We start from the raw sequence: 14,391 nt of genomic DNA on the forward strand, positions 1-14,391 counted from the left end.
AGTTTGACACATCATGACAGGCTCATTATACACTATACTGTTCCAAAGCTTGGGGTCAGTAAGATTTGTTTTGAAGAAATTAATATTTGCATTAACTGCTTTTATTCAGAAGTGACCGGAAAGACCTTGCATTGTTACAAAACAATTCTAATTAAAATAAATGGACACCAGTTATTTTAAATTAGAATAATATTGTATTTTTGATCAAATTATGCAGTCTTGGTGAGCATAAAAATAAATTCTCAAACATCTTTACTAACCCCAAATTGTTTTTGCAAGTGTAATGCATATCATATCACAATATTGGCATAAAAGGAATTCTTTAAATCATTGCTCAATACAATTTTTTATTGAGCAATTAAAATAGATGTTTACATCTTCTGTTTGATCTCTTTCTCATGGTCAGATTAACTGGAGAGACGTATCTGGAATCTCAGGGGATCGACTACAGTGTGTGGGGCTTCTGGCAGAACCAGGTGGCTCTTCTGGGCATTATACTGGTGTGTATGATATTTGCATACATACAGTTACGCAGGATCAACCGCTGGAAATAATGAGCATTCTCTTCATAACAGAATGACTCATACACTCAAAGTAATTTCCTAAAATTCATATTTTTGTACACCAACTTCATTTTTGTTGTATGCAGATTATAAACACTGTTGTCTATATAAATTATGTTTTAATTTATTAATTCAGACACGGACACTGATACCTGTTTGTAAATATGGAGTACTTTCTAATGTTAAAAAAAGCATGTTGTGCAGCATATCTGTATTTGAAGTGCTATTTAAATGCTTTCCTAAATTAACTAGTAAAACAGTTAAGATTAGACAAAATGTTTCTGTTGCAAAATCACTGTATTTGTACAATTGGACTATTGACTCAAAACATTATAGTTACTGAGATGAGACGTGAATATAAAAAAAAAGTTCTCAATTTTTTGTCCTCATGAAGTCATGTGTTGAAAAGAAAATATGGTCATAGATTTTGTTCTATATAACCAAAAAGTGATATATATATATATATATATATATATATATATATATATATATATATATATATATATAAATTGTTCAATATGTTAATCAATATGTTTTTATCCCAATAAAACATTTTAAACGTGTGGCCTGTGTGAGTGTGTGGATAAGCGAATGGAATGAATATTGTCTTGTTTTCCTTAGAGTAATACGTAATCTCACCGCTAGGTGGCAGCACCGTTCTGAGTCATGACCCAATGTGACTCTTATTCTGCACGTTCCTCCCATAGACATAATAGAATACTGTTGTATTTTATATGTCTATGGTTCATCCACGTCTTCTTGCACTGCCCTGATATTAATTATACACACACAACTGTATTTTTTGTAAGAAGCTAGTTTGAATATTATCCATTTACTTACGGTAGTATTTTTAAATGAGTATAGCTGTTAACTGAAATTCACTATTCTGTTTGAGTGTATGGCTATATAAGCACACACACACACACACAAGTCATACAAAGCTTTTGTCCCATTGGATATTTTCATATTTAAATGTATACTACATAATTAATAAAATGCTTGGTTGTTTCAACCCAAATTTGGGTCAAATATGGACAAACCCAAATGTTTGTTTAAAAATGCAATAAAAAAATGTACAGTTAAAAGTGAAAGTTGAAGTTGGGTTAAAATTTTAAATGACATTTTTAACCCAACATTTGGGTTTGTCCATATTTTACCCAAATTGGGGTTAAAACAACCCAGCATTGTTTAGAGTGAAGGCTACATACTTGAGTCATTCTTCCTGGTTTCTTACATAGGCTACTTAACTCTCAGCTCATCTCTTTGTTTGTCTATAACACAATTTAAGTCATGTAATTTGTCCTCCAGTTGTTGCTGTAGTGTCTAAAACCCATAGAAAGCAGCTGCAAATATTTCCACATGTTATTGCCACATGTAATATTCACAATCACATCTGTAAGATATATTAGCATCTCCTGTGTGTATGTTGTGTATGTGTGAGAGAGAGTGTCTGTGTGTGCAGTGCAGTCTTCTTGAGTTTCAAGAGCCACACTGTCAGCGTAAAAAATCTTGGAAATTCTCCAAGGTCGAGTTGGGGAGAATTCATTGGAAAATAGTCAAGGTACAGAGGTGCATAATCAAAATCTGCTTCAGAAAATGTAAAATTCATGTTACAGATCTCTGTGGCAACAAAACTATTGCAATGAATTGGGTTGAGTTGCAATATGTAAACTTGTACAGAATAAGGAATAAAGTAACTATAAATGGATTAGGCAGTTGATTATTGTTACCATATCTATTGCTAGCTAATTATAATATATGAATTATGTGAGATGAACCTTTTTAGACAAGAACGAAACAAAGCACACTCTTTAACAATTTACTGTCCAACATTTTTTTTTATTTCATTGTCATGTCCAGTTGCAAATGGCACATAATGAGAATTGAGAATCAAATAAAAATGAAGTTCAACAAAAATTGCATTTTCACACCTAAGGAGATCATATCCCACCAGGGAAGGCACAAACACTTCTTTTTCTTCAACACATTCACATGGAAAAGCTTTAGCCGAAAAAGTGCAAATCAACAAGCTAGAGTTACAATAAAAAACACTGTTGTTCCTGATGTCGGAACATGCTGAATACAAGTCATGTAACCCAAAATGTCCACAAACACTAACAATTTGACAAACAAAGGATTTGCTTTTGACTGACTTTGTGTGCTTGTGTATGTGTGCGTGGAGAAATCTGAATCTCTCTAATGTGAACAAGGATATTTCTCCAGTATTTTCTAAGCCACGTTGCTGCTATTTAAAACATGGCCTCATTACAGAAGCCAGTTCACTCTAAAAATGTTTTTTGGGAGCAGGAACAAACCCTATGGCCGGAGGCTCAGCTTATAATGCACAGCATTTTGCATAAGCAAAATTACTGACCATTATGTAATAGCACATTTAGATACTGAATTTCCTAGAAACCGTTATTATACGGAGTGAAATAAGACCATGAAAGCACTGAAAGGCAATGACAGTGACTTTGCATGATTCTACACAAAGTGCATTAAATTGCTTAATCTATTGTTGCATTATTTCGTGACGACTTATGCTAATTGAGATTAATCCTTTTTTTGTATTATATTTAGTCAGTGTACCATCAATTTGTGCTTCATTAAAGGGAAAATTCACCCAAAAATGAAAACTGTCATCATTTACTCACATTATTGTTCCAAACCCATATGACTTTCTTTATTCTGTAGAACACAAAGTCAAAATAAATTCTTTTATGTTCGATAGAAGAAAGTCATAAATGCTGACAGACTTACCATTTTTGCGGAAATACCCCTTTAATATAATGAGTTTAATGACAAGTAATTTGTGCATTTGTACTTTTACATTCAAATGTGTTAGATTATGTTGAAATCCGCATGTTGCGTGATGGGAACTGTACATTATCATCTTGTGCTTATGCTGTAGAGAATGTGTTATGTTTAAGTATAGGTTTAAAGAACACACATTGTTTCTTTGTGTGTGTGCAGATCCATGAATGTTTCTTAGTATTCCCACAATGTTGCGTCGGCAATCGCCTGGCCGCTGGCTTTGAGAGCCCCAGCGTGGTCTCCCTTAAGATACTTGCCTTCCTCCGTCTTAATGGCCACTTTATTATAATCGCAGAACTCAAAGTGGAAATAGACAGGTGTTCCACTGCTGCTAATCACAGAGCCGTCTGCCTCCACTGTCCAGAACTTCCCCACCGAGTCTGAGGAGAGCGATTAGAGAAATGGTAACTATTTACGACCTACCAAAACAAATCCCAGTAACACTATCACTCACCTTTGAGGCTGTAAGCGTTGTTGTTGTACTCTAACTGGAAGACATCATATGACGAGCGGTTTGAATCAAGTGTGCCGGTTCCTTGCTTACGGCAACCAATAAAGCCGTGTTCCCCGCGCAGAACTATCAGCGGCCGGTTGATGAGCTTCAACACAAACTCCTCCTGCTCGCCTGTAAAAGAAAACAGCACACGCTAGCACATACTCTACATATAACCCGTTAGCTGTGGTTAATAATACAGTACAGCGCTCTTGATTTTACATATAAATGATTCAAATCTTAATAAGGAATCCAGGGTGTTTTCACACTTGTAGATTGGTTCTCTTGGTTGTTTTGATTCGGACCAAAAGAGAAAATTATACGTTTAATCCTGGTTCGCTCAGCATTCACATTTTAATACTGAACCTTAAGATACAAAACAAAAAAACATATTTTACTTATGTTATCGAACATCCAAAACAATGCTGTGTGCTGGGATTGATGCTCTCGTTGTGTGTGCATACGTAACAGAGGAAAGCTAGTAGTCGCTGTACGTGTAACCCTTACTCTCCTGACCTCAAGAGGTGCGCTAGCAACTGGCGGCTGCGGTCTTTAGCATCCTTGTTAGCGCACCCTCCCTCAACACCGGTTCAAATCCCGCTCAGAGCAGGTCGAGTAGGACCGGAGGGGTTACATTGGTGCCATGACCTGGATGGACATGAGGTTTAGGCGGATGAATATAAAGAAGGCAAGCTAGTAGTCAAACCTCACTCCCCTGGCCTCAAGAGACGTGCTAGAGGCTACAGTCTTTGGCGTCCTTGTTAGCGCACCTCCCTCCCACACCGGTTCAAATCCCGCTCAGAGCAGGTCGAGTAGGACCGGAGGGGTTACATTGGTGCCATGACCTGGATGGAAGTGAGGTTTAGTCGGATGAATGTAACTCAGGCAAGCTAGTAGTCAATGTGCATGTAAACCTCACTCCCTTGGCCTCGAGAGGCATGCTAGAGGCTACAGTCTTTAGCGTCCTTGTTAGCGCGCCTGCCTTCCACGCTGGTTCAAACTCAGACAATTTGGTTACCTGCCAACTCTCGAAAGGCTTATAAATGTGTAAAGGGTAGTACACGAACGAGAATGATAACTATAATGATAACTTTATTTGCGACCACACTAACAAACGATAATGTTTTGAGTGAAGCTAGTGTAATCGATCTAATAAACTGTGAATTTAGCTGATGTAGTCAATGAAGACAATGTTGTCGAAACGAGTGCTGGATACCTGAGGTAATTGCTTCTCACCATTTATTCAAAGGGTATGAACGATTTTTTTTATTCCATATCCATTTTTTTAAATGGGCTTGACTTTTCAATTCAAACAGTTCAATTCTGGACCTTAATTCTCTGCAATGTTGTTGGCCATTTTAAATGCGTGAGCCCTTAAATTAGAATTGATTCTGATTGGCTTTCAGTGTTTTATTGTCCAACAGCTGAAAAAAAATCTTTCCTAAAGTGATCCCAACGATATCGTTTCTCTATTTCGTTATCGTTATAGCTGGGGTGTGAAATCTGCTATTCTTTAATATTGAGAACGATTTTTAGAACTATATTTTATAGTTATTTTTATCGATATCGTTCTTGGTGTGAATGGACCTTTAGAGTTAAAACAGCACCAGGAATTCCTCCGTTACACACACAACCTGAGATCTTCTGCGGTTCCAATGCCATACCGTACTGTAATTGGCAACATGGCTCCTATATGACGAGAGGAACCAGGTATTCTTTTCCAGACATTCGGTCCTTTTTAGGCCCGAGCACCGATGGTGTGAGGACCCTCTTGGAATAGCTCCGCTTATTGGGGTTGTGTCTTGTGACATCACATCCTGTTTTTGGTTCGATTAGATGTCACAAAGAGTTTGTTTGGAAGCTTGTTTGGTGCACACTTATTCAAATGAACCACACTAACTGAGCTATTGCAACAGAGTTCATGTTAATCGAACCAGACCTTCCAAGTGTGAACACACCCTCACACACAAACCTGCAGAGTCCACAGCGGCCGCCAGCTGTCCGTTCTTCTTGGCTGCCAAGTATTTACCATTACTGGCCTTCAGTGCCACTTTTGACCCTTTCCACTCAAGGTCAAAGAAACAACTGGGTGATCTGGGATAAACAGACAGTTTCTTAAAATCAACTTAGTTTCGGAATGTAGATTTCTTTTCTTATTGAGCACAATTGAGCTTATGTTCAACTCTAGCTAACAATAAACTTATTCTTACTTTAACTGTAAGTTGCTTTGGATAAAAGTGGCTCTTAAATGCAAAATGTTAAAGTAACAGTTCATCAATGCAATGTCTTTTTTTATTTTTATGACATGGAAACTTACTCCAAACAACTTTCCTCCATTTTGGTATGTTTAAAAACCAATTATTGGAGAATATATATAAAATTGTTGAGTAAACAGAGCATCTGGTCAAGACAAGCTGTTATGTTTGCATTCCCTATTGCTTTTATCTAATCCCTCTTTCCATATGGTTCACTCAGCAGCAAACAATCTTTTAGACACAGGCTGGCTAATCTGCTATTCTACCCTGTGTCTAGTTATATCTATGAAACATTTTCTGAAAGTAGTTACATATAGTTAGTTGTTCTTACTTAGTGGAGGCAGAGCATTGAATCGCTCCATTTGGGGTGAGACTCCAGTACTTCCCATTGCAAGATCGGAAGGCACAGCGCTTGGTCTCCATGTCCATCTCCATCTGAAACACCTCCTGATCAGACTCCTCATCCTGATTGGCTGATAAATCAACCCCTAAAATAATAATTCAATCAGAGTGCTATTTTAAGACAGACTAGGAGAGTGAAGTTAATCAACATATAATTCAAATTCTAATCTGATACTTTTCTGCATGGATATACACACACTGACACAGATTTCCAGAGCTTATAAAAGTAAAGCCAAACTCAAAGCCAATATGCATGCTTTTTATATGTTTGTTATGCAATAAATTATTATTATATTTGTACAGTAACTTTGATTAGTTTGCTAAGGCAGGACAATCATTTTACAAATTGTGTGGCATGAAAATTAATACATAAATTAGGCGCCCTGCATGCAACACAAAAAGAGCATGGAGTCTGGATACATTTTGGAGCTAGGTGCTTAGATTTACAGATATTTAAAAAGTAGCCCATTTTTACTTAAATTTGACTTCACCCATATGTCCCAGACCTATTATTAATAGTATTTCCGAATCATGCTGCAATCACAGCTCACCTTGGCGCATGGAGATGTTTCTTTCGTTGCTGGCTGTGAGCACCACTTGCCCGTGACTTTGCTCGAGGACAAAAAGCTCATCTTTCCCGACACGCGCACTCTTGCCTGACTTCATTGTCCCGGTGGGGCCCGTAGGCGCGATGTATTTGCCCGTGGCGTCCCGGAAAGCCACCTTCCCCGCGCGAAATTCCAGTGTGAACCCGGTGCCCGTGCCCGGTTTGGCAGTCAGCGCGCCGCTGCACGTGAGGAAGCGGTTGTCTGCGGTCTGCAGATGATACCGGTGGTCCAGGTACACGAGCGTGAGCAATGAGTCCACACCCCACGGCACGTCGCGGTCCACGGCGAGCTCGTTCCTCTCGGCGCACAGGTGTGCGTACCGCTTGCGCGCGATGCTGTAGACGTTAACCTGAGGGTGGATTGCCAGGTGCACGTTCCATTTCTCCGCAGGCGAGATGCTTTGCGCAAAGCACGAGATCCGGTCCTCGGTCCCGCCCAGGTAGCGCGCATGGGGCTCGGACTGCAGGGACCACCGGCCGTCGTCGTGGGCGATCACAAGGAACCGACAGTCCGGGCCGGGTTGCTCGCTGTCCGCGGTCACGTTGCCGTCCTTGTCGGTGGCGAGGTAGCGACCCAGGTGGCTTTTGATGAACACGGCATTGGAGTCTCCGTGGTCTCCGGACTGTTCCAGTGTCCACACCTGCTTTTTCTTCATTGAGCTCGCGGAGGCGTTGATCTTAAAACCAAACATCTCCGCGGTCAGATATTTGTTACCGGCGTTTATTAGCCCGAACCGAATCACCAAAGTCTCGCCTAATCCTTCCGAAGACATGCTGGAGCTGTTTAGACGTTACGGTTCGGTGAGAATCGGTGAGCAGCGGTTCCGAGGAGTGGGTGTGACTGACGAGTGATATAGCTATAGCCCAGCGATGGCGCGCGAGCGAGCGAGCGAGGGAGAGAGAGAGATGCTGATGCTGATGCTGATATGTAGGCTGTAGCATATGTAAATTTTTTAGGTGTCTTGCTGTTTTATTCCACACAGGAGCATAATCGTACTGGACAGCTGTTTGCACCACTTGATTTACCCTAATAAAATACAAAGATGTGGAACCTTTCCACGTCATCTCTCTGCTGTTGCTATGGAAAGAATAGACCGATCTTAAATTAAAGTGTCTTCTCTTGTGACATAGAAGTGCACTTTTAAATATATTTATTATGGAAATCATAGGCTAGGCTTATACTTAAATTTATTTAAATGCGTACTGGTTATAGGATGATGCTTTCTGACACTTATATAAAATTATAGTGTTATAGTTTAAATTTATATTAAAAATTAGTTTAACTGAAGGGTGTTCCTCAAATAGGTCTGAATACAATATGTATTTTAAAAGGCCTAATTAGACATATTGTTTATTAAATATGGTTATTTGTGCAATTTGTAATGTTGAAGTTGCAATTTAGTACATTTAAAACATATTAACTTTAAATGGTGACCTATATTAAATAACACACTACAAAATTATCAAGTATACTATTAACATGTGTCCCTGAGCAAGACACTGACTTAACCCCTAGTTGCTCCAGAGACATGCAACCTCTGACATATAGCAATTGTAAGTCGCTTTGGATAAAAGCGTCAGCTAAATGAATAAATGTAAATGTAACATGCTTTATATAATATAGCCTACATTAAAGTTAAAAATAATTTGACATTATTACAGAACTGTAGGCCTACTTAAGTTTAAACCTGGAAGACTATGGAATTGGGGTTTATGGGACACTTGAAGAGACCTTCTGCAACAACTATCAACCTGTAGCTTTAGACTGAGGGGTTGAGCTTGGTCAGTTGATAGGAAACCTTCTGGGAAAGCAGAGGTTGCGAGTGTGTGTGCGGCCAGAAGGGGGCGATCTTCGTGTGATCTGTCTGTTCTAACGTCCCACACAATGATGGTAACCTCAAAGGCACCGTTGTCCAAATCTGTGATGTTAAAAATGTTCAGCGGTCAATAAACCCCATCTTTCTCAGGAAAAAAAGAAGTCCTAAAACAATCCTCACATACAAACTCGTTACATCACCAAAGAAACTGCGTAAAATGTACTATTTCTAACATTTAATACTTAACATTACCCTTCATTCAACTTATTTTTATTAACAGTGTAGATGCCCCCCAAACATTTCCTCTGCTCATCTGAAATAACTAAGAACGAAGGAAGCAGGAACTTGCTGGGGTTATTTCAGCCCATGCTGCAGCCTTCCTCTTCCTCTTAAATGACAGGATATTGATTCGGTGATGGAAATTAAATCTCTCCACTCATACTCTCCTTTTTTCTTCATCAGCACATGAACACACATTGCCTAAATACCAGTGGTAAGATGTACAATTATTGATTGCATTAAAGGGGTAATTCATTATTTATTTCTTATCATGTTGAGAAATTGTGTTTGGTGTCGAATTTAACAACTACATCAATAACAAAATCCATTAAATCACACATAACATTAGTTCATACTGGCAGATTCAGGCACAAATAGAATCAAATCTAAATGTAAAATCTGTTTACATTCACAAATACACTACACATTCCACAAACCATTATAAATTTGATACAGCTTGACTAAACAAATAGTTTATATTCAATCATGATTTGTTTTATTGGATTTCTTTGGTAACACTTTACAATAAGGTTCATTATATGGAAATTTATTATAAGCAATATTTTGTACCTGTTAATCTTTGTTAGTTCACTGTCACTGGGACGGTATCCTTTAAAAAGGTACCAATATGTACGATTTAGGTAATAATATGTAACCATTTGGTACCAATATGTACATTTGAGGTTGCCTAATAAGCACGAGTGACAGCTTTTGATACCATTTTTGTCTGAGATGTAAACTAGTTAACTAATGTTAACAAATGTGTTACCATTCTAAAGAGTTACTGTTGATATCTTCACATGATCTAGAGTTTTTACATATCTCAAATTCTTTAAAAAGAAAAAAAATGTAGTTGCAGCCGTAATAGTTAAAACAAACACTGAAAAAGGACAGACATATCTGCAATATCTAACTTGAGCTTCCTCTTGTATTTTTTCTTGGGGAAAAATTAACATTAGGTACGGGTGCATTGTGTGGAACAAACACTGATGGATTAAGACGAAGCATCTATGTGAGAGAATTTAAATGTTACCATATTTACACTGATAACTATCACGCCCCTAGACAAGACACTAAAACAGCTACGTTTAGGATGCATTCATATAAGAAGCTAATTAAACTAGCTTCATTTACTTTCTTAATGAACCAAACTTTTATATGGCCCAGAACTACACATTTCAACTTGCTTCCAGGCTTCCGGACTGCTCTCTCAGTTCAAAATTGACTGAGTTATGCCATGATCTCTGCTAATGAAGCAGCGTGAACGATGCACACAAAGTGCAAACCTCTCGATTTAATGAGGTTCATCTGTCAAACCCAACTAATGAAACCATTAAGTGAAAATAGCATCCTAAAATATATAATGCTGAAAGCTAGATTTAGTTTTTTCTCCCCAATTAACTCAAAAAGTAGCAGAAAATATCAGTATTGTCGATCTATCATGGCAGGTTTCTCACTTTTGTAATCTCACACAACGCATGTTGCAATCTCTTTGTCCAAAGTGAGATTCAAAAACACGAATGTCCTGTTGTCTGTTGAGGATTTGTGCCCATGATAAGGCAAGTATTTCGAGAAGACAATGCATTGTTGAAAGTAAACCCATCATGAATGTGTCCTTGCATAAATAAACCTTGCATGATCTTCTTAGTCAGACTCAACAGCTCTCTCTGCTGATGATATTGTAGATGTTGAAACTCAAACTCTTTTTGTTATAAACTGTTTTTTCAGCATCATTAACTCTTCATTGATCCTTTCAGAAATCATTCAGATTTGCAGCTCGAGAAACATGTCTTATTATTATCAATGTTGAAAACTGTTGTGCTGCTTAATAGTTTTGTGGAAACTGTGATCATTTTTTAGAATTATAATTTGTGTGACGTTATAAATGCCTTTAGTTACAATTTGATGTCCTTATTATTAGTCCTTATTATTACACTGTAAAAAAATATTATTGGTTTAACTTAAAAAATCTGGTTGCCTTAAAATGTTAAGTTCATTGAAATGGGAAAATTGAGTTAATACAATGAAGGAGATTAATTTAATCACCACACTGTAAAAAAATGTTTTCATGATTAGTAATCACAAGATTTTTTCTTTTGTCAAATCAACTTAAATAATTTATTTAGTTCAGATAACATATCATTTTGAGTTTCTGATGATTAAATCATTCTCCTTCATTGTATTAACTCACTTTTTCCATTTCAGTGAGCTTAAAATTTTAAGGCAACCAGGTTACTTTTTTAAGTTAAACCAACAATATTTTTTTACAGTGCAGAAACTAAAAATATTATGTTATCTGAACTACATAAATTATATAAGTTGATTTGACAAAAGAAAAAATGTTGCGATCATGAAAATATTTTTTTTACAGTGTATATATGAAAAATATCTTACTGCCCACAAAAGGTGTATTTTTATTTAATATAATTACATCCTTTTTTAATGAAGTCATTCCTTTATATGTTTTTAAAGCCACATCATAAAATAAGGAAATATAATTATAGTATAATGAATTGCAGTACAAACAAAATAACCAAAATGAAACATATTTCCATCCACTCAAAACATTTTTCAAACCAAATCTTTTAATTTTCTTCATGGGAGAGTGCTAAAATTGAGAATCTGAGTTACATGATTGCATTCATGGATGCAAGAGTGTGAAAAGTAAAAGTGAATCTTTTTTTAATGTGCCTTAGTTTGTGCATGTTCTGACACATATACATTCCCGAAATGACAGCGAGTGACCACCCTCTTTTCCTTGGAACGCTATATAGGCTGTTTCATTTTATGAAAGTATGAAAGCTTGCGTTATGTTATACTGTCATGTTCAGTAATTAGACAGCATAAAGTTGGCTTCCAACACATATCTCAAATTCAAAGCACTGTAGTCTGAACCACTCAGAGAGAGCTTAAGTGGGACCAAACAATAGGAAAATACCTTGGAAAGGTTACCTGTGGAAAAAAAATTATTGGGGTAATACATCATGAGGCATGTATCTTATGTAACTTACTTTTGTGAACCTCAGTCATTTTGGTTATATTTCCATATTAGGAGTCTACCTGTTCCCATTGCTTATAGAGAGCAGCATCACCAGTCCATCCCATCAGACCTTGGGTGAGTGTGTGTTACCTGTCAATGTTTCCATATAGGGTACTCGAGGTCTGATGGGTGGAGACAGTCAGTATAGGCCACTTATAGCATTTCTGTATATAATCTTATTGTGTATTTCAATTATTCTGTAGTTACAGTAATTTAATACAGTAATTGTAAAAAAAAAAGAAGAAAAAAAAGAATAAATGCAATGACAGCAGAGAGAGAAGCAGAGAGTGCCAATTTCCGCTTTAAGGAGTCACGTGACTTTGCCTTGGCTTTCCAAATTACTATACCATGTGACTCATCCAAAGATTGCCTTTTAAGGAGATTGGCTGAATATCTCTTAAAGGGGCCGTGAACAAGCTGGCTTTGTAAACAAGAAACAACACAAAGGTTATCTCCTTCCTTTATATGGAGCAGCATGTGACATGTTTGAACTCTGTATATGGCTATATGGAAGAAAACTTTTCATTTAGCTCTTTGTGTATGTTGGTACCCTCCATCACAATAAACATGCCCTTATGTCAAAACAGCTCCTCAAACTAATAAATGAATGAACAATCACACTTTACAAGTTTACCAACCAGTTTATACGCTATACTTATTTAAGAGAGTTGACTAAATTAAGTTTGGCTTACTTTATATTTCCTTTCTGATACAAGCTCCAGCGACTTCCTTTCAAATTTGTCACATGCTGTGGCTGTAAGACTTTAAGTCGTCTATCTCTCTTCCTCTTCCTCTTTCTGTTTGAAACATCCATATAAGGGCTTCAGTATCTGCTGATGACAGAAACAATCTAAAACTGATAAAACAGCATCATAAACACACACACATGTATGTCATTCTTATTACTCTTAGGCTTAGCATGATAGTCATGGACCCCCACACACCCTAAACAACAAGCTGATACTCACACACCCATCAGGAAGCAGTGAATCCTGTACCATGGCATGACATACATCACTTTATGAAATATTTTGTTGCAGTAGGCTCAGGCTGTAATGACTCATTCACCTCTGCTCAGTGAGATTTAGGTGTAACATAGATTACACAGCACAGTTGAGTCACCTGTTCACTGTGGAAACCGGTACGGTCAAAATTCAGTGTTAATATTGATGCACGCATGTTTGGGTTGGGGGTGGGCAGGTGTATTGGGTGTCAGTTAGAAGAATCATTCCAGCCATATCTTGATGACAAGCTTTCATAAATAGATAAATCACTCATAGGCTGTTGACCAAAGACTGTGGTGGTGGGGATACTGATACTTTAATATATAGCTCCTGAATAGTCCATTAAAATGAAATACACAATTTGTCTTTTTAGTTCAACACTGATAAGATAAGGCACGCGTCTCAGATCGCCCATGCTGAAGGTGACACACATATAACAGGGATTTTCATCTATTATTGGCACCTTTAGGTACAAAAAAAGCACCAATAGAGGATTAAGGCCTATAGTTTCCACTGTAAAATCAAAATAAATATTTGAATAGTATAAGAATCTTTTTCTATCATTTTAATTCATTTTTCTGACGAAATTTGGGGCTAATCCCCAAGTTATCACAGTTTTACTTTAAGTAAACTAATAATAAAGTTAACTATTGTTACCCTGGAAAATCTTCAAAACGTCTGCATTCAACATTTAGCAAACATTCAAGACACAAACTGATATTTAATTTATAAATATTATATGTTATTTATGGTAACAAAGAATGTAATATGGGAGCACTCGCGAGATCTGTCCTTTGCTACCTTAATGCTGCAGCAGCGTGTAACGTCATCGGTATCGGTAATGACGTATTACGCAAAAGCCGGGTTGACAGGAAGTGACCGGTTCAGGCGACTCGCGAGCAACATGCCCTTGTTGTCTATCCCCTGCCTTGCAGACAACCCGAAAACATAAAATATTCCATAATGAATTGATCTTAGATACTTTTGAGCAAATATACAGGAGAAACCGGTCCAAACGAAGATCGTCAACATGTCATTAATTTCTGAATGACCCCTGATGCATCCACAGACTGCAGATTTAAATTCATATGTTACAAATGCCAAACGGATCCAAAGC

The 14,391-nt window shown here is 37.4% G+C and overlaps 2 protein-coding genes across 2 annotated transcripts in view; one reads left to right on the forward strand and one right to left on the reverse strand.

Moving 5' to 3' along the window:
- The window catches only part of abcg2b (ATP-binding cassette, sub-family G (WHITE), member 2b), an 11,150-nt gene extending 10,116 nt beyond the window's left edge, over positions 1 to 1,034 (forward strand). Inside the window, exon 15 of the mRNA XM_039652366.2 lies at positions 407 to 1,034. Within this exon, the coding sequence (XP_039508300.1) occupies positions 407 to 554 (148 nt within the window). The 3' untranslated portion in view covers positions 555 to 1,034. The remainder of the gene's footprint in view (positions 1 to 406) is intronic.
- Positions 1,035 to 2,368: 1,334 nt separating this feature from the next.
- On the reverse strand, positions 2,369 to 8,169 carry fscn1b (fascin actin-bundling protein 1b). The gene is made up of 5 exons (XM_039652365.2): positions 7,079 to 8,169; positions 6,457 to 6,613; positions 5,843 to 5,964; positions 3,832 to 4,002; positions 2,369 to 3,757 (listed from the first exon to the last, which is right to left on the reverse strand). Exons 1-5 carry the CDS (start codon positions 7,905 to 7,907, stop codon positions 3,552 to 3,554), a joined length of 1,485 nt encoding a protein of 494 aa, XP_039508299.2. The 5' UTR covers positions 7,908 to 8,169; the 3' UTR covers positions 2,369 to 3,551.
- Between the last annotated feature and the right edge of the window lie 6,222 nt (positions 8,170 to 14,391).

The sequence above is a fragment of the Pimephales promelas genome, chromosome 6 (genome assembly GCF_988280905.1).
Source record: "Pimephales promelas chromosome 6, fPimPro1.hap1.1, whole genome shotgun sequence".
Taxonomy (NCBI): Eukaryota; Metazoa; Chordata; class Actinopteri; order Cypriniformes; family Leuciscidae; genus Pimephales; species Pimephales promelas.